This window comes from Cibotium barometz, chromosome 63 (assembly GCF_041138505.1).
Source record: "Cibotium barometz isolate CiBa-2024 chromosome 63, ASM4113850v1, whole genome shotgun sequence".
Lineage (NCBI taxonomy): Eukaryota > Viridiplantae > Streptophyta > Polypodiopsida > Cyatheales > Cibotiaceae > Cibotium > Cibotium barometz.
In genome coordinates this window covers 16,150,162-16,169,940 of record NC_141108.1, presented here as the reverse complement: position 1 = coordinate 16,169,940, position 19,779 = coordinate 16,150,162, and the positions used below count along the sequence as shown (strand labels likewise).

Genomic DNA, 19,779 nt, shown 5'->3' with positions numbered 1-19,779 from the left:
TTGCTTGATTCTCTCCACCTTCCCAGAATATCTCCACACCTCCTAAATCTCCTCATGCTACCCTTTATTCTCTTTCAGTAGATTCTTCTCACCTTTTCACAGGTTCTCTCACATTTATAGATTCTCTTTTACAACCTCTAGTAGCCAAGGGCTTGTTCCCGCACGCATCCTATTCACTTGTATATTTCAACATTGCAGTCTTGGTCGGTCTCCACATACATCTAAATGTATAACATTGCAGTCTTGGCGGTCTCCACATACATCTAAATGTATAACATCTAATGGCCTTGCACTAACATCCTTTTCATGTGGGAAAGCATGTTTGGCGTGCTTACCAAGTTGGCATGCTTCACATACTTTACGCATACCCTGAACCTTAAACTATGGCAAACCTGCAGTAATATTTTGGGCCTATATAGACTTCAGTCGATGTATATTCACGTGACCAATGCGCTTGCGCTATATGTCAATATGTACAATGACACATGTTCCATGCGCAAACATGGTTGCCTTTACCTCAGGCATGTTCACATCCAAAGTAAACATCTTACCATTTATGTTACCCTTTGTAACCAAGCAACACTGAGTTTTGAATTCTTCCAGAAAACATCCTTGAGGATTAAACCTCACTTGTAGACCCTAAACCATATGTCCAACAGAAGCCAGGTTCTTTGTAATATTTAGAACATGAAGTACATATGCCAAGTACCTCATTTTGCCATCCTACATAAACATGTGCAAGCAATGGGATGCGCAGTATCATCATCTGATTTTACATAACTTGGTTTTTCCATTTTCTACGTCTCTCTAAACCACTCACCATGACTGGTCATGTGGTTAGAGGTGCTAGAATCCACATACCATATATCTTGAGATCTTGACACGTCTCTTGTTGTGGAACTGAGCGTGTGTTGCATCACAAATAGCTACTCACTCTCTTATATCACCACCCTGTTTACTAGATGATACATAGTTGTCTTGCTGCAACTTTCCACTTTTAATGTCATTCTTCCTTTTATAGCAGACCTTTGTTATGTGTCTAGTTTGCTACAATAATAACACTCTATGCTATTTGCACTCTAATTTCTTTGCCAACCACCTCGGCCACTTTGGCTCCCCTTGCCTCTAGACTCACCTCTTCAACTTGTGTATGATTACTAGTATTGCAAATCATTGGATGGTTGTTGTCCAGAATTATGGTTTCCTTGTCGCGGCCACCACCTTGGCCTCGACCATGACCTCTACCTCTACCTCTGCCTAAATTAGAGTAGAAGACCTATTTTGATGTGTTCTTTCTTTGTGAAGAAGAGTCAACGCATAGACACCAAGTCCCGAAAGTTGGGAACATTCTCTCTAACTGCAATGGAGGTCTTGAATGGCTTGTACTCTTTACCAAGACCATTTAAACAAACACTCACCAAATCATGATCTTTCACTGATACATTGATATACCCAAGGGATTCAATAATTCCCTTGATCTTTAAAGCATACTCATTGATAGTAGGCATGCTTTTCTTTTCCACTGTATGTGTAGCTCTTGTTTTAGCTGCAGTTTTCTTGCCTTTGTATTAGTTCGGAACATCTGCACACTGGGTTCTGCCATACAACTACTGGAATGTTGGCATCTTGTATGTGTCCTATCATTGTGTCTGGTGACACTGGATCAAAAGACAATACATGACTTTCCTTGTACCTGATTCCAATCCTTAAATGTCTTTATATCAGTTACTGCCTTTATATCTGTTGCTACTAGAGTGGCATTCCCTTCGGGTTCTGCACTGGGTTCTACCATACAACTGCTAGAATGTTGGCATCTTGTATGTGTCCTATCAGTGTGTCTATGACACTGATCAAAAGACAATACATGACTTTCCTTGTACCCTGATTCTAATCCTTAAATGCCTTTATATATGTTGCTACTGGAGTGACATTCCCTTCGGACAACTTTGAAGGCTTCTCATTGTCTCCTTCGACATAGTCCCAAAATCCTTTACCCATCAGGAAATTGGTCATTCTAAACTTCCAGGCATGGAAGTGTTCTTTTCCAGCTTCTCACTGAGACAATTTGATTGAGCCCGTTAAACATTTTTGCCTACTACAACAATCAAAATCCTGCAAATAGATAATTTTTGTATGCAACCTGTAACACAACAATATCTTCTATGAGACCGCTGTGGTGGCAGTGGTACTTTAGGGTGGTTGCAAGATAAGGGGCACTACTTTTGACAGTTGGGTGCCCTGAAGATAGCCTAAAAATAGGCATCTTCACAACTTAAAGGTCCAATCTCTCATAGTTATGTTTGGAATTTATTAGTGACATGGTGTTTGTTTTGGGGCACATTATACATATAGTGGGTGTTCAAATGGCACCCCCATTGGAAATCTAATTTCTTTTAGTGATTGTTTCATCACACGGAAGTTTTGGCATTTGCATTTTCCAACTTTCTTTACTATAGTATATGTCACACATACAATGCTTAGTACTTCTACATCTCAAGTCCAATGATTACCCCAATTCGTACATGAATGTAACACATTGCATAGAGCTTAACTTGATTTATTGGAAATTGTTTTGGCTATTTAACTATTTTTTATAAATATTTTTTCGTTGCTTTATATTGTAAAGCAACATGTGATTTTCTATTCAAGATCTTGGCAAATATGAAGCTCATCATTAAATATCCAACGGTGAGAAGTTAGACAAATATGTATAGAATGTGGCCATATTGTCAAATTGCAGTTTCAACAGTTGAATTTCTTCCGATCTTCTATAGAAAATTCACTCAATCTCTTAGAGGGCCTGCAAAAGTTTAATAAATTAATTATATAAATTTTATACGACCCTCATTGCACTTCAATTTCTTGTGGATCAAAGTACTTGTCTCATGATGAATATAACCCAAAAAAAAATGGAGTGAATTTGAGTAAGGAAAGCCCATTTTCCAACCATCTTAATCAAATTTTCACTGTTTGTCCACCCAAAGTCTAAAACAAAGGAACCCTATTAGGCTTGGTGTTTCACCAAGCCTAGAGAGTATGCCATTTGTCAAGCAATTAAGCTATGGTGACATAGTCTTAGTCCTACATGTACATGCCACATCATATTGGGGAGACTCCCTAAAGCCTACATGGCATGCCACATCAAATGCATACATGGCATTTTCACGTAATCAAGAATGTCCATGTCATCTTGCCACCTCAGCACAGTCAACTTGGTTGACTTTCTATGCCTGCAAAATTCATAAAAATTTATCATTATCTGTAGAAATCTAAATTTTATTCTTAATCTAATTTAAACAATGAAATGCTAACTAGCTTGGTATATATAGTCCAATTTTTGATGACTCCCTCATTCTTAGAGCTTCACCAACTTTGGAGACAGCTCCATGCCAAGCATATGTTAATCTTGTTCTAGTATTACTTTAATCTTAATTATTTTTAATTTTTTATTTAATCTCTTTCTTAGCATGGGTTCACAAAGTCGTAGGAGTACAAAAAGCAATAGGCAACGGGATCCCCCGATCCACCTTGTTCGTGTGAGGAGCAAGCAAGGGTTCGCATGGAAGATAGGAGAAGAAGAGATTGTGAGCGCAAAGCAAGGGCTTGAGCATTACAACGCATGATGGGTTTAATTGATGAGGCATCATATCCTCCCCCCACCCATTCTCCTTATCTTTCGCATGACGCCACTTCACCTCCTTCTCCTCCTCATTCTCCCACAATTCTTTCTCCACACTATTTTGAGCCTTTTGCCACTCCTCCCTTACACCTTGCCATGCGGTTGTCACTCCACCCTTAGGTGCCGCCCATGAGGTGGACACTCCTATCTTTTGTGTCTCTCCACCTTTTGGCACGTCCTCCAAGATTGGCACTTCTATCTTGGGTGTTGCCCACCATAAGCTAGCCACTCCTCCATTGAGTGCCGCACCATCTGAGCTTGCCACTCCTTTGTCAGGCGCCTCCCATGAGCTTGCCACTTATCTACCCGGTGCCTCTCCAGCCTCCTCGGGCGTGGCCCACGAGTTTTCCTCACCTCTCTTGGGTGACACCTATGAGCTTGACACTCCTCCATCTAGTGCAGCCCATGACCTTGATGCCACTCCTCAATGTGGTGCACATGCCCTTCCTGCCACCACCGCTGGCACTCCTCAGTTTGGCGATGCCGATGACATTGTCGACCATGTGCTTTCCACTCCACCCTTTGGTGTTGCTCATGAGGCATCTTCTCATGGGAAATACCTTTCCAAGTCTGGTGCACGAAACCGTGCCAATGCTATCTTCGACAAGTACTTTGTTGACCTCGATGTGGCATCACAGTCTAGTGTGCTAGATGCGTTGTTACTACGGCACTCGTGCATGGCACGGTGTACCACCGCTTCCTCGATTTGCAGCCCACATTTGAGGAGGACCGGTGTTGGTGTGCTAAATGAGCTTGAGGCAGTCATGCATCATAGTCAAGCGTAAGATGCATTGGCTTTGCAAGACGTGCCCTTATAGCATTTGTTTCCAGCAATGTCTTACCAGCAGGTACACATCGCGCCACTTCTTACATACTTTAGATTCGTCGTCGAGCACTTCATGCAGGGTTTGTGAGGAGATAGAGCTTGGACAGTGGGATTGAGGGTGCTCTATGGGCTAGTAGTGACCGTGCACCTAGATGCAATCGTTTATTGGACCCTGAGATGAGGGCGATGATAGAGAGGTTTTGGGAGGAGCATTGTCGTGCATCACTAGAGTACAAGAAGGCATTACGACATAGGGTTCCTCGTGTGGGGAGTACATAGTGCATGGGGCTTGCTTTCTTGAGATGACATAGACATAGTTATACTTTGAGTTCATGTTTGCATACCGTGAGATTACCATCAACCAGCAGAGGAGGATTCCTCTGTGTGGTGGCTGAGGTGGTGACTTGGTGATAGTGTGAGTATGTCACACATGGGTGGTCGAGGAGATTACAGCTAGTGGAGTACCATTCGGCATGTGGTGAGCTCATGAGTACATTTACAGATTCCATCTATGCCTACATACATCATGCTCACGGTGCCAAGTAGCAAGACCATCAGTTTCATGCCAGCCTACAACAGTTTCCTATTGGTGTAGTTGTCTCTGTGGTTGACTTCATAGAGAATTACACATTTGCACCACAACAGGAGATCCAGGCAGAGTACTACTTTTCTAAGAAGGTATTGCATGAGACATTGCCTCATTTTCAATTTAAGGTCTTCAAGATATTTTATATTATGTTGTCTATGAATCTAACAATTCCCATTCTTGTGTGGTTGACTAGGTGGCCATCATGGTGCATATTAGTTATCAGCATGCAGAGGCGAAAATAGATAACATAGCAAGCACCCCAAAGGAGTGAGTCATCATTAGAGAGTATCACTTTTACATTAGTGATGATGGCTCTCACAATGCCCAGTTTATGCAACATTGCTTCCATCGTCATGTGATGACTTTTTGAGAGAGCATGGAGTCACATGGACAGGACGGTGGATATGGTCTAATGGATGTGTGGCATAGTTCAAGAGTGCTTGTCAGTTTTACTGGCTATATTCTTGGCATCGCATGACAGGCTACTAGGTGATTTAGAGCTTCTTCGAGACAAGGCATGGAAAGGGGGAGCACGATGGTGTGGGTGCGTGTGTCAAATGCACCCTCAAACGTCACCAGCTCTGCTGTGACAGTGAGTGCTTTTGAGATGCACAAGATGTAGTGGCTTGGTGCAATGCACATTTGACCACTACTGCTATCTCTTCCTTCCCTTAACGAGATGCCAGGATTGTCAGGAGGTTTTTTTGGTGTGTTGACAGTAGTGTCCTTGATGGTGCTTCTCCAGATTGTGCGACAGTGGATGGCACACTTAGGCTACACTCAATTAGGAGCACATCCTATGATGATCCCACCATCTTCACACGGTGTTGTTCATGTTTTTGTGGGCCATGTATCGATGGTGACTACTCACTGTGCGAGATGATGCGAGAGTGGGGTGATCCTTGGTTGCAGCAGGTGTTGAGGCAAGAGCGAGGAGCATTAACCCCCCACCACTTTTGATCCTCTCACACTACCTGAGGGGACAGATGATGATTCTTTGACAGATATTTTGACAGTGGGTGATGTTTTTGTAGCCATTTCCCACCCTAGGAGGGCAATGAGGAGGAGGTGGACTATTACATTCTGAGGTGCACTAGGCCCAGGTGCACCCTTGAGTGTGATGTGACTAATGATTATGGATTCCCATTTGATGCCCATAACATGATAGTGGCAGGTCACTACCATGTGCAGGGTTAGATGCGCAAGGGCGGCATTAAGTTTGTATAGTATGAGTGGAGCAAGGAGGCGATCATATACTCTTATCCTGTGAAACTCACGCTTCGGCAAGTTAATAACAAGAAGGCAAGCCCCCCACGGTGGACCTTAGCCCAACACGATCATGTGAGCATCTTCGAGACCCTCAGAGCTAGAGAGTTTGCGGATTGATATTGTAGCCTCCTCCCTCTTATTTTTTGCATCTACTACCCTTCATTTTATATCTTTCTCTCAGTTTGTATCTTTCTCTCAGTTTGTATCTTCTACCCATATATATTATAAGTTGGCTTTATAGTTGTGCCCATATATTTTGTATCCTTCTCTTAATGGTTTGGGGGTGAAACTTTGCAAGTGAGTGGTGTCCGATGGTGGTGAAACTTTGTGAGCGAGTCCATGGGGCTCCTACCCCTCTTCTTGCAAACTAGATGAGCGGGACGGTGTGTTGCCACCCGCTATTTTTCACATAGTGCCCAAGCGGTCCCCTGTGTAAAAAATAGAACATTTGGGTGGGGCATCATTATCATACGGTGTCCGATGGTAGTGAAACTTTGTGAGTGGGTTCATGGGGCTCCTACCCCACAGATCGCAAAGTTTCACACCATCGGATGCTAGATGGGTGGGACAGTGTGTTGCCACCCACTATTTTTTCGCATAGTGCCCAAAGGGGTCCCCTATGTAAAAAATAGCGGGTTTGGGTGGGGTATCATTATCATATGACGTTTGATGTCGGGTGAAACTTTGTGAGCGGGTCCATGAGACTGCCACCCCTCCACTCACAAAGTTTCACCACCATCAGACATCGGATGGGCGGGACGGTGTGTTGCCACCCGCTATTTTTTGCATAAATGTCCAAGGGGTCCCCTATGCAAAAAAGAGTCGGTTTGGGTGGGGCATCATTATTCTACGGTGTCCAACGGTGGTGAAACTCTGCGAGCAAGTCCATGGGACTCCTAGCCCTCCACTTGCAAAGTTTCTCCACCATCAAATGCCATATGGACATGATGGTGTGTTGCCACCCGCTAGCTTTTTGCATGCTTGAAAATTTTCACCACCACCAGCGAACACCGGATGGGTGGGACGGTTGTTACCACCCCTATTTTTCACATAGTATCCAAGGAAAAAAAAGCAGGTTTGGGTGGGGCATCATTATCATAAAACATCTGCTAGTGGTAAAACTTTATGAGTCGATCCATGGCAAAGTTTCACAACCATTAGACGCCGTATGGGTGGGAGAGTGTGTTGCCACCCTGCTATTTTTTCGTATAGTGCCCAAAGGGGTCCCCTATGCAAAAAATAGTGGGTTTGGGTGGGACATCATTATCATACGGCGTTTGGTGATGGTGAAACTTTGCGAGCGGGTCTATGGGGATCCTAAACCTCCGTTCGTAAATTTTCACCACCATCAGATGCCGGATGGGCGGGTCGATGTGTTGCCACCCGCTATTTTTTGCATAGTGTCCAAGGGGTCCCCTATGCAAAAAATAGCGGGTTTAGGTGAGGCATCATTATCATATGGTATCCGATGGTGGTGAAACTTTTAGAGAGGGTCCATGGGGATTCCACCCCTCTGCTCACAAAGGTTTCACCACCATCGGACGTGGGATGGGATGGACGATGTGTTACCACCCGCTGTTTTTTTGCATAGTGCCCAAATGGGTTCCCTATGCAAAAAATAGCAAGTTTAGGTGGAGCATCATTATCATACGATGTCCGATATGGTGGTGAAACTTTGCCAGCAGCAAGTCCATGGGGCTCCTACCCCTCGGCTCGTAAAGTTTCACTACCATTGGTTGCTAGATGGGCAGGACGGTGTGTTGCTACTCGCTATTTTTCGCATAGTGCCCAAGGGGTCCCCTATGCAAAAAATAGTGGGTTTGGGTGGGGCATCATTATCATGCACCTTCCAATGGTAGTGATACTTTGTGATCATCATGTCCCTGGGGCTCCTACCCTTCCACTCGCAAAGTTTCACCACCATCAGACACCGGATAGGTGGAATGATGTGTTACCACTTGCTATTTTTTCACAGTGTCCAAAGGGCCCCCTATGCAAAAAATAGTGGGTTTGGGTGGGGCATCATTATCATACGATGTCCGATGGTCTTGAAACTTTGCAAGCAAGTTCATGGGGCTCCTACCCCTCCACTCGCAAAGTTTCACCACCATCAGAGGTCGAATGAGTGGGACGGTGTGTTGCCACCTGCTATTTTCTACATAGTGTCCAAGGGGTCCCCTATGCAAAAAATAGTAGGTTTGGGATGGGCATCATCATTATCATATGGTGTCCGATGGTAGTGAAACTCTGCAAGCATGTCCATGGGACTCCAACCCCTCTGCTCAAAAAGTTTCACCCACCATCGAATGCTCTATACGTGACGGTGTGTTGCCACCTGCTAATTTCTCGCATAGTGCCCAAGGGGTCGGTCCCCTATGCAAAAAATAGCGGGTTTGGGTGGGGCATCATTATCATATGGTGTATGATGGTGGTGAAACTTTGCAAGTAGGTTGGAGGGGCTCCTACCCCTACACTAGCAAAGTTTCACCACCATAGAACGTCGGATGGGCGGGAAGGTGTGTTGCCACTCACTATTTTTTGCATAGTGCCCAAGGGGTCCCCTATGCAAAAAATAGCAAGTTTGGGTGGGGCATCATTATCATGCACCATCCAATGGTGGTGATCCTTGGCGAGCAGGTCCCTGGGGCTCCTACCCTTCCACTCACAAAATTTCACCACCATCAGACGCCATATGGGTAGAACGGTGTGTTGCCACTCGCTATTTTTTTTACTATGCAAAAAATAACGAGTTTGGGTGGGGCATCATTATCATATGGTGTCTGATAGTCTTGAGACTTTGTGAGCATGTCTATGGGGATCCTACCCCTCCACTCGCAAAGTTTCACCACCATCGGACATCGGATGGGCGGGACGGTGTGTTGCCACCTACTATTTTTCACATAGTGCTGCCCAAGGGGTCCCCTATGCAAAAAATAGCGGGTTTGGGTGGGTCATCATTATCATATGGCATCCGATGGTGGTGAAACTTTGCAAGAATTTCCATGGGGCCCCTAATTTCACCACCACCGGACACCGGATGGGCGGGAAGGTGTGTTGCCACCCGCTAATTTTTCGCATAGTGTTCAAGGGATCCCCTATGTAAAAAATAGCGAGTTTGGGTGGAGCATCATTATCATATGGCGTCCGATGTGGTGGTTAAGGTCCATGGGACTGCTACCCCTTTGCTTGTAAAGTTTCACCACCATTGGACACCAGATGGGCGGTACAGTGTGTTGCCACCCCTATTTTTTGCATAGTGCCCAAGGGGTCCCCTATAAAAAAAATAGCGTGTTTGGGTGGGGCATCATTATCATACAATGTTTGAAATGATTCAATTGGTGGTACCCATTCTTGGCTACATTTCATGTTTGAATGGGGAAGGAATGCTTTAGCTCATGTTGAAAGATTTGGATATCAAGATTGATAAAAGAGGTTACCCGCTCACTCAATCTTTTGGTCATTGCATAGAGTATGACTATGCGGGTCTTTATGCACACGTTGTGTGTATTGAAGTGGATGCGATGCTTGCTGTAATTTCTGGACAGCAAGTATATGAGGAGATCTCAATGCCAATTTTCTCTGGAGACAAGACATCACCGATGTGTTTGTGGCCAATGGGAATGCACAAGTTGAAAATGGAAATGCTTGGATTACTTCCATGAGTGCTTTGATGGGATACATTTTCAGCTTATGACATGATGCCACGAGATTATAAAGACTTGATCATTGAGGATATTTTGGATGTGCATGCAATTGTGTTTGACACAAGGGATGATGATTCATGTGATGATGCGCATGCCTATAAGGATGCATTTAACATATGCCATGCACATGGGGATGAAGATTACACATATGGTGAAGACATATGCATTATTGGTCACGGTGACATTAGGCATCTTGATGATGATGCTTATGCAAGTGTTGATGATTCATCTACCATTATTATATGTGACAAGGAGAGCATCTATGTTGATGTGGATGATGGTAGTATGCATACACATGCTACATATGATGAGGATGAGTTTTATGATGCTAGTAAGCATGTGGATGACATTGATGATATGGATGAGATCGATGATGAGGTTATCCATGCATCTAGTAGAGTAAGCAACTATTGGATACTTCATGAAGGTTCTATGGGAACCCAGTCTATGAGCCTTTCTTGAGAGATGAGTGGAGAGTCTATGATTGTGACCTCTATGAGGGTTATATGGATAGTGATGAGGATTATGTCTTGGTACATGAGGATTATGTCTTGGTACATATGGATTATGCTCAGGTAGTCATTTGTGATGTGGATCATGCCTATGGACCTATGCATGGTGATGGATGCAGTGTGGACATGGATTCACATTTGATGGAGTATGCTATGGAGTATGAGGCATGCTCTTTTGATGATCATGGATGCCTATGCATTGATACAGACATAGTCTATCAGGCATTCACTCTTAGACATGATGTATTCACCTATGATCCGAGTGGGTGGTGCTATACGGGCTATCATGTACCCGCAGGATCCTATGCATGGGCGCATTATCTTTTTGACCCAAGGGGATATTGGATATATCTCATTGATGGATGTGGTGCATTACATCATCCATTTGATCCAGGAGGATGCATGATTGATACGATTATGGGTCAGGCATGCCGTGGATTTCCATTTGATCCAAGCATCATTATCACTAGCCTCACCGGCCGTTAACGACACCGTCCTATCCTTTCCATTCGATCCAGGCGGGCATCGTGGACATGTTTTAATGGCGGATACATCTAGGCCATGAGTGCATTTTTGGCTTTTGTATATACCCTCTTGTATATTTTTGTGCACGACCACCCTTCGATTTCAAGGACAAAATCATATATAGGAGGGGATGATTTGTACGAAGTAGATTTGGTGTCACATGTACATGGGGGATGGGGCCTAGGCACTTGGGCTTAGGGTCATTTACATATGTGCCTTGGGGGGCCTTGAGCTATATGATACATAGGGCTCATGGGCATTGTACACACATTATGATCATTTTGACTATTATCTTTCTTGGAGCTCTTATGCCCAAGCTTTCACGGTGAACTTCTCCCATATGAGATGTGAGGATGGTGACCCACACCTATGTTGTCACTCCATGCCTTGAGTGGCCAACCCTAGTTTCTTGTAATTAAGGTTAGGAATTCTTAATCTCACCCTCAAAGAGAGCCAATTTATGGAAAACCCAACATCTCGTAAGCTCTTGTTACATGGTAAGTCAAACATAATGCTCCATATGCGTTCATGTCTTTGGCTCATCAAACTTAACACCAAAGCGGGTCACCATGACAACACAAATCATTTCACTTGATATCAAATACATCTTAATGTCCCTTTACTTTTTCTTTCTTTTGAGTAACTTGCCTAGATTAATTTTTAGGTTGATACCTTGGTCCTCTTAAAAGGGCCTCATTGTGGGCCCCTTCATAGATGGACGAGCAATCCTGTGCACCTAGCAAGGTTTGGAAAGCAGCTTGGGTGTGGCCACAATAGATGTTGGCCTTTGTGAGATTGCACCTTTTTTTTTTTGGTATTGGGAGGGATATTTTTAAATATTTTTTATTTTTTTAGTGTGGGAATTAACAAATGGCATGTGGGAGGAGGGGGCGGGTATTAAACGGTGCGATTGCAGGTTAAGAACAGGAATCAATGTTGATACTCGAGATGTGAGGACAAAATTACCGGGGTTGTGTTTAGATTTTGCCCAAAATTAAAGTTGAAGGTCTCAAAACCTACAAATTTTGTGGGAGAAAAAAAGGAATTCGAATTTTAAAAAATTTGTTCAATAATAATATATTCTCCTTAATTCACACTTTTTCATTTAAAAATAAAAGTAAAAATAAAAATATATTGCTTCGCACACTGTTAATAACAACAGGAACGGGAACTTTGCCATTCCACCATCACCATCATCATGGGAAGCAAATCGGTGGCGCAGAAGGTGTTCAAGGAACTAGATTGGGAAGCCCTGGGCAAGGCTGTGGTCTCCGATGAAGGGCGAAGGGAGCTCAACAACCTTCGCCGAGCCTATGATGACTTCCGTAATGTCATCGAAACGAAGTTCTCGCTTGTAAGCACCTCGACATGCTCTCTGCTTTTAGGGTTTTGTAACAGTTTCCTAACACAAAACATACGATTTTAACACGGAGCATTTTTCGTTAGGGTTTTCTAACACAGACCCGTCGTATATCATGTTCTTTTAGGGTCTGGTAACTCATTTCATGTTTTCGTGACACACAGCAGTCCTGCGTTTCTGTTCTTTCTTAGAGTTTGTAAGGCCGATAATGCTCTTTTAGGGTCGAGTAACACAGAATGTCTGCTATACCTACTTCTAGTTTAAGAACGATTCTTGCCATTTTCGGTGCCTTTCAGAGTTGCAGATCTAAAGATTGTAGTAACTGTCACCACATCACCTAATATGGTATTATTGATTAGCATAATGCCCTCATCTGAATGTGTTTACATCTGCTTCAGATCGCCATGGGGTTCTGGTATTGCCATTCTTTATTGCACATGCATTCCATGCTTGTCCACATTTAACCCTAATCAAGCTGTTCGTGCTAATCCCTTTTTCATGCATAGCATTTGTCTAGCCATTCTATGTTTAACCCTTCTATGGTCTTATTGCCAATGATGCTCTTTTAAGCATGTGGAACACATCCTAAGGCCACAAATGTGAAGCATCACACCAACTATGGATGCAGAATCATGAAACTACTTTCATGACTAGCTTGGATTATCCTAAAAAGGGTCTGTCATTATCACTATCGAGAGTGGAATGGACTAACAATGTATTGTAAAGTAATGGATTGGATATGGGTCATCCTGGTGCCTTGACAAAGAGGGATCAAGAAAAAGTAAGGTGAGATGGTTTCTATCTGGACATGTTTCCATTTTTGTAGTATGCTGAACAAAATGTAGAACAAGTGTGATGCCTGTTAGAAGTCATCTCCTGTCTATTTGTATACACCAGGGCCTTTGTTGTGGGTGTGCCCGCTCGTATATCATTTTTCCACACTCCCCGTATTTTTTCCCTATTTTTTCCATTTTTTCCTAGTGGCTGGAGGGCTGCCAGGTGATGCCAGGAGCACCCCTATGCTGGCCGACTGGACTTTCCTCAGTCGTGTGCATCTGGGCTGCTGGCCGACTTGTTCTGACCAGTCGTGGGCATCAGGCTGCTGGCCGACTGGTATTTTCTCAGTCGTGGGGTATTTTTCTCAGTCGTGGGCACCTTCAGTAGCTGGCCGACTGCTCACATGGAGATGTATATATTGCCCCTCAGCCCCCACCACTTTCTCATTCAGTTTTTCGGGATCTTGTGTATAGAGAAGAGTTTACACACCTATCTCTCTGTGTTTCTTGTGCTGATTATTTTCTGCAGTCTACTTGCTCTTGTCTACCCAAGTTTGGTTGTCATTTCCGCTGCATATTCTGACATGGTATCAGAGCCCTAGGCTCTAGGAGATCTTGGGCGTTTTTCTGAGCAAGAGGGGGAGCAACAGGTTGCTGATCGGTGGACTGTTTCGGGCTGAACGGAAAGTGAAGGTGCAAGAGGAAGGCGGGCAAAGGGGCTGGACAGCCACTTGCATATTTTCTGATTTTCAGATTTTTCCCATCCACCCACCCTTTCAGGTTACTCTCCGAGATGGCAGATTTACTCGAGATGGCTGAGAAGCACGTGAAGATTCCGACTCTCCCCACGTTCCCAGTGGATCGTCAGTTGGACGGGTCCAATTACGGCATTTGGAAGGTCATGATGGAGTCAGTTTTGGAGTCATATGATCTTGTTGATTTTATTATCATAGGGGTGCCACGGCCGGAAGCTGAGGAAGGGGAGTTATTATCGACGAGGAAGGACCGAGAGGCACAGGCACACATGTGGGACCGTGTCAACGCCAGGGTCCGGTCGTTTATATTCCTCAATTGCACACCACAGGTGATCAACCATGTGAAGCACATGACGCTGGCGAGAGGCATATGGGAGCACTTGGCTTCTTTGTACAACAGGGTGTCACCCATGAAGCGGATATCCTTGGAAGTGCAGATGCGGGTTATGAACCCTGCAAAGTCTTCGACGATGCGGGAACACATTAACAAGCTGCAGGCCCTTCAGCAGGAAGTCCTTCAAGCTGGGAAAGAGATATCATCCGAAGATATGGCCATCACGTTACTTTCCCACTTGCCTGGTCAGTATTCTGCTTTCTATTCCTCGTTGATCACGAGTGGCAGGCTCAGCACCATTACTTGGGAGGAGCTTGTGCCAATGGTCTTGGACCAGGAGGAACGTTTCACGAACCCGCCTCACGGTGGAGGTTCGGAGGCCTTAACTGGCCAACGATCGAAAGGCCGTAACACCAACAAGGGCAAAGGGAAGGCTTCACCGGAGAAGTCTTCTGAGAAGAAGCCTGATCCAGAACGAGAGAAGCTGAAGGCCGAAAGATCGTGTAATGATTGTGGCGAGAAAGGCCACTACTGGAGGAAGTGCCCTAAGCGGACAGGGAAGAGTGCTGATTCCTCAGCCTCAGGTGCGAAGACTCCGGCATTTGTGCACTTGGAGATGGTGGACTCTGATGCTTCATCGTCTTCGAGCGAGGAGGCAGTTGGCTTCACCGCGAAGGATACCCGGGAATGGATTCTCGACAGTGGTGCTTCCAGGCACATGACTCCATCCCGTGACTTCTTTCTGGATCTGAAACGGCAGTCAGATCGTATCTTTATTGGCGATAACTCCACTATTCCGACTCATAGTGAGGGCCGGATGGAGATTATTCCCGACGGCAATGGGGGCAAGCATGCTTTCCGTGTTCTTTATGTCCCTGCTCTGGGCTTTCATCTTTTGTCAGTGCATGAGGTATGCAAGACTGGCTTTCGGGTGGAATTTGAGGAGCATTCAGTTGCTCTAAGGGACCGTGAGACGGGCAAAGTTGTTTGGGAAGGCGGTGTGGAGAATGGCATCTACAAGGTCTCTGCACTCTCCTCATTGACAGGCTCTCAGGTCGGAGATTTGTGGCACTTTCGTTTTGGCCACTTAAATGTGGATGCTTTGCGGCGCGCCTTCCGGGACCAGATGGTGGTTGGCTTGCCAGATGTTGGTAATAGGCAAGGACGTTGCAGTTCTTGCATACGTGGTAAGCAGCACAGGGAATCCTTTCCGAAGCAGGCTTCCAGGCGGGCTTCGAAACCTTTGGAGTTGATTCACACTGACTTGTGTGGACCACAGCAGATACCATCCTTGGGAGGATCTCTCTACTTCATGCTGCTTGTTGATGATTGTACCAGATTCACGTGGGTCTACTTTCTTTCACAGAAGGACCAGGCTTTTGCTCGGTTCAAGGATTGGCACGTGATGGTGGAGAAAGAGTCTGGATTTCAGGTCAAGACTCTCAGGGCTGACAAAGGAGGTGAATTCTCCTCGACTGTATTTTTCCGGTTTTGTGCAGATCATGGCATCAAGAGGGAATTGGCCAATACAGGATCGCCTTCGGAGAATGGAGTTGTTGAACGTAAGAACAGGACTGTGGTGGAGATGGCGAGGACCATGCTGGAGCATCTAGATCTTCCTCGTCCACTTTGGGGTGAGGCTGTGGCAACAGCTGTCCATACCATTAACCGCTCTCCGACGACTTCTGTATCCCATATGACTCCATTTGAGGCATATTTTGGCAGGAAACCCGATGTCTCGCACTTCCGTGTCTTTGGGAGTGACGCGTATGTACATATTCCGAAGAAGCAGAGGGGGAAGCTTGACTCCAAGTCCCGCAAGCTGGTATTTGTGGGGTATAACTCTCTTTCCAAGGGATACAGGTTGTATGATCCAGAGAGGAACGAGATTGTTGTGAGCCGGGATGTGGTCTTTGACGAACATGTTCCAGCATCCACTGTCGAGGAGCCGCCACTTCTTGGAGATCTAGAGGAGTTTGATGATGATTCCCAGTCTACCACTCTAGTTGATCCACCTCAGTCATCACAGGAGGTTGAGCCCGCAGCTGGAGTTGAGCCCCCGTGACCACAGGAGGCTCCACGATCTGTTCGAGTACCTAGGTGGTTGTTAGACACCCTTCGGGAGTCAGGTGTCACGGAGCTACCCTCCGAGTGGACCACAGAGGACGGCCCTCGAAGATCACATCGAGTCCGAGATAAAAGCAACACGGCGGAGCTTCTTCAGGTGAACTATGCTCTGATGTCTCGTATCATGCGGGATAAAGAGCCCACTTCCGTAAAGGAAGCCCTTTCACAGGATACTTGGAGGGAAGCCATGCAGGTGGAACTTGATGCCATCGAGAAGAATAACACTTGGGAGTTGGTACCGAGGCCGTCGAAGCGGTCAGTCATTGGTGTCAAATGGGTCTTTAAGACCAAGTACGCGTCTGATGGGTCGGTGGACAAACACAAAGCCAGGCTCGTGGCTAAGGGTTATGCTCAGCGGCCAGGCATCGACTACGAGGATACCTTTGCACCGACAGCGCGGATGACCACGATTCGGACCGTTCTTGTCCTTGCTTCTTCTCAGAGGTGGCCCGTGTACCAGATGGATGTAAAATCGGCGTTCCTTAATGGTGACCTGCAGGAGGAGGTGTACGTTGAGCAGCCTCCAGGCTTTATTGTTCTAGGATCGGAAGGGATGGTTTACAGGTTACGTAAGGCCTTGTATGGTCTTAAGTAGGCTCCGAGGGCTTGGAATCAGAAGATTGATTCTTCTTTATTCGGACTGGATTTCAGAGATCGGTTGCAGATCCGAACCTATATCTCTTTCGGGAACGCGGCATGGTCACACTCATCATCCTTTATGTGGATGATCTCATTCTCACCGGCGGTCATGTGGAGCACATTGGAGTGACGAAGGCTGCCTTGTCAAAGGAGTTTGAGATGACCGACTTAGGCTTACTCCACTTCTTCTTGGGATTGGAGATCTGGCAGACCCAGAGGGGGTTTTTCGTCTCTCAGCAGCGGTATGTTCATGAGTTGCTTGAGGCCTTTGGGATGGAGAACTGCAAGCCTATTACTTCGCCGATGGACCCGAACACAAAGTTAACCGTTACAGATCCTTGTGAGCCAGTTGATGCCTCGCAGTACCGGAAGTTGGTTGGTTCATTGATCTGGTTGCTGAACACCAGATTGGACTTGAGCTTCTCCGTGGGGCTGTTGAGCTCTTTTATGCAGACTCCATTGAAGACTCATTGGGACGCAGGATTGCGGATCTTGCGGTATCTGCAGAGTACGAAGGATCTGGGACTCTTTTACACAGGAGGGAATGGAGTCAAGCTCCAAGGTTGGAGTGACTCAGATTGGGGAGGAGATCCAGACACGAGGAGGTCTACTTCAGGATACACTTTTACCCTCGGCTCAGGAGCAGTTTCTTGGAGCAGCAAGAAGCAGCCAACTATTGCCCTTTCTTCGACAGAGGCAGAGTATCGGGCTGCTTGTGGTGCTGCTTGTGAGGTTGTATGGCTGCGGAGGCTGCTAGGCGAGATGGGGTTTCCACAGAGGGAGCCCACAGTCATCCAGTGTGATAACTAGAGCTGTATAGCTATTGCTCGGAACCTGGTTTTCCATGCCCGGACCAAGCATATAGAGATACAGTATCACTTTGTTCGTGAGAAGATCTTGGCGGGTGACATCTTGCTACTTTATTGTTCGACGGAGGACAATGCGGCGGACCTCTTCACGAAGTCTCTACCTCAGGCTACGCTCAGGCGGCACTCCAGCTCCCTGGGGTTGGTTTCACAGCCAGGAGCTGAGAGGGGGTGTTAGAAGTCATCTCCTGTCTATTTGTATACACCAGGGCCTTTGTTGTGGGTGTGCCCGCCCGTATATCATTTTTCCACACTCCCCGTATTTTTTCCCTATTTTTCCCATTTTTTCCTAGTGGCTGGAGGGCTGCGAGGAGCACCCCTATGCTGGCCGACTGGACTTTCCTCAGTCGTGTGCATCTGGGCTGCTGGCCGACTTGTTCTGACCAGTCGTGGGCATCAGGCTGCTGGCCGACTGGTATTTTCTCAGTCGTGGGGTATTTTTCTCAGTCGTGGGCACCTTCAGTAGCTGGCCGACTGCTCACATGGAGATGTATATATTGCCCCTCAGCCCCCACCACTTTCTCATTCAGTTTTTCGGGATCTTGTGTATAGAGAAGAGTTTACACACCTATCTCTCTGTGTTTCTTGTGCTGATTATTTTCTGCAGTCTACTTGCTCTTGTCTACCCAAGTTTGGTTGTCATTTCCGCTACATATTCTGACAATGCCCTTGTCTTTGACTGTAAGATTGGTTGGTATGCAATGGATCCTTTTCCCAAGCTTCTTCTTTCATGATTCTAGCTTTGAGGTGGTGCGTCTCAAATTTCCTTTGATGCGCTAGCTTGGGAGTTACTTGACACTCAGGCTCTTCACACTACTGACATAGGCATGAGTATTTAATCATGCATAAGATGGCCAGACAAATCCCACCAGTTCCACTCAAATGATGCACTAAGAGCTTCAAGGCGTGTGCTTGAACTAGACTAACACTCCAATAAGTTGGCTAGTCACTGGTTCCAAGCAATCTCATTTGATCCTAACGAGAGTGGCTCTGCCTAAGATAGAAATGTGTGCTCTTGTGGATCGTGTGTGTTTGCCTAATTCTTCTCTATGACATGAAGCGTGTGGATATATGCTTTTAGGTAAAACAATCCAGGGTTGAATTGCTGCACATTTTGTAATCAAAAGTAGTACCAAATTTTTTTCCTATATGGTCGAAAATGGTAAGCACGTGCAGCCACCATAAGATTTCATTAAGCAAGGCTCTATAATGTGAGATAAGGGGAACATGCACAAAATTTTCATAGGATGTTTTGGAGTTAACCTTGAACGATTCTTAATCCCTGTAAGCATCTTGCTGTAGGACCACTTATGTCAGCACTCCTTGGGCCTCTGTGGTGACTGGGGGAGGTGACAGGACCTGCACAACTGTCATGGCAACATTTCGTCCCTAAGCCTCTTTGTTTCCCTTGCTAATAAGCAGTATTTGGTCCATTTCAGAATCCACTACTATTAGGTTCTTGCGATTTGCAATCTAACCTGTGTCAGATCATTCAGTTCCACATTTTTCAATCTCTCTGCAAGATTATGGTCTCCAATTATTACATTCAAACACTGTCAAAGCTTTTGAGAATTGTAACGGAGCCTTTAAAAGGATCACAAGGTTATTTGCAAAGGTTCACGTTGAGAGTTGTCCTCTTGAAAAGGAGGGCTGGTTCCATCTTCACGCCATGAAGTTGTAGTACCAGTTTTTATTTCCCTTACTGGCCATGGAGTTTGTGAGGCATGTGTGTCAATCCGGCTGGGATATGAAACATCAAAACATTACCAAGCTAGAGGATGGGAAGGAGAATAGTGAAGTAAGAGGAGGCACTGCCTC

The 19,779-nt window shown here is 45.5% G+C and overlaps 1 protein-coding gene across 1 annotated transcript in view; it reads left to right on the top strand.

Moving 5' to 3' along the window:
- Positions 1-12,253: 12,253 nt before the first annotated feature.
- ATPQ (ATP synthase D chain) overlaps positions 12,254-19,779 on the top strand; it is a 47,910-nt gene continuing 40,384 nt past the window's right edge. Inside the window, exon 1 of the mRNA XM_086796219.1 lies at positions 12,254-12,458. Within this exon, the coding sequence (XP_086652345.1) occupies positions 12,303-12,458 (156 nt within the window). The 5' untranslated portion in view covers positions 12,254-12,302. The remainder of the gene's footprint in view (positions 12,459-19,779) is intronic.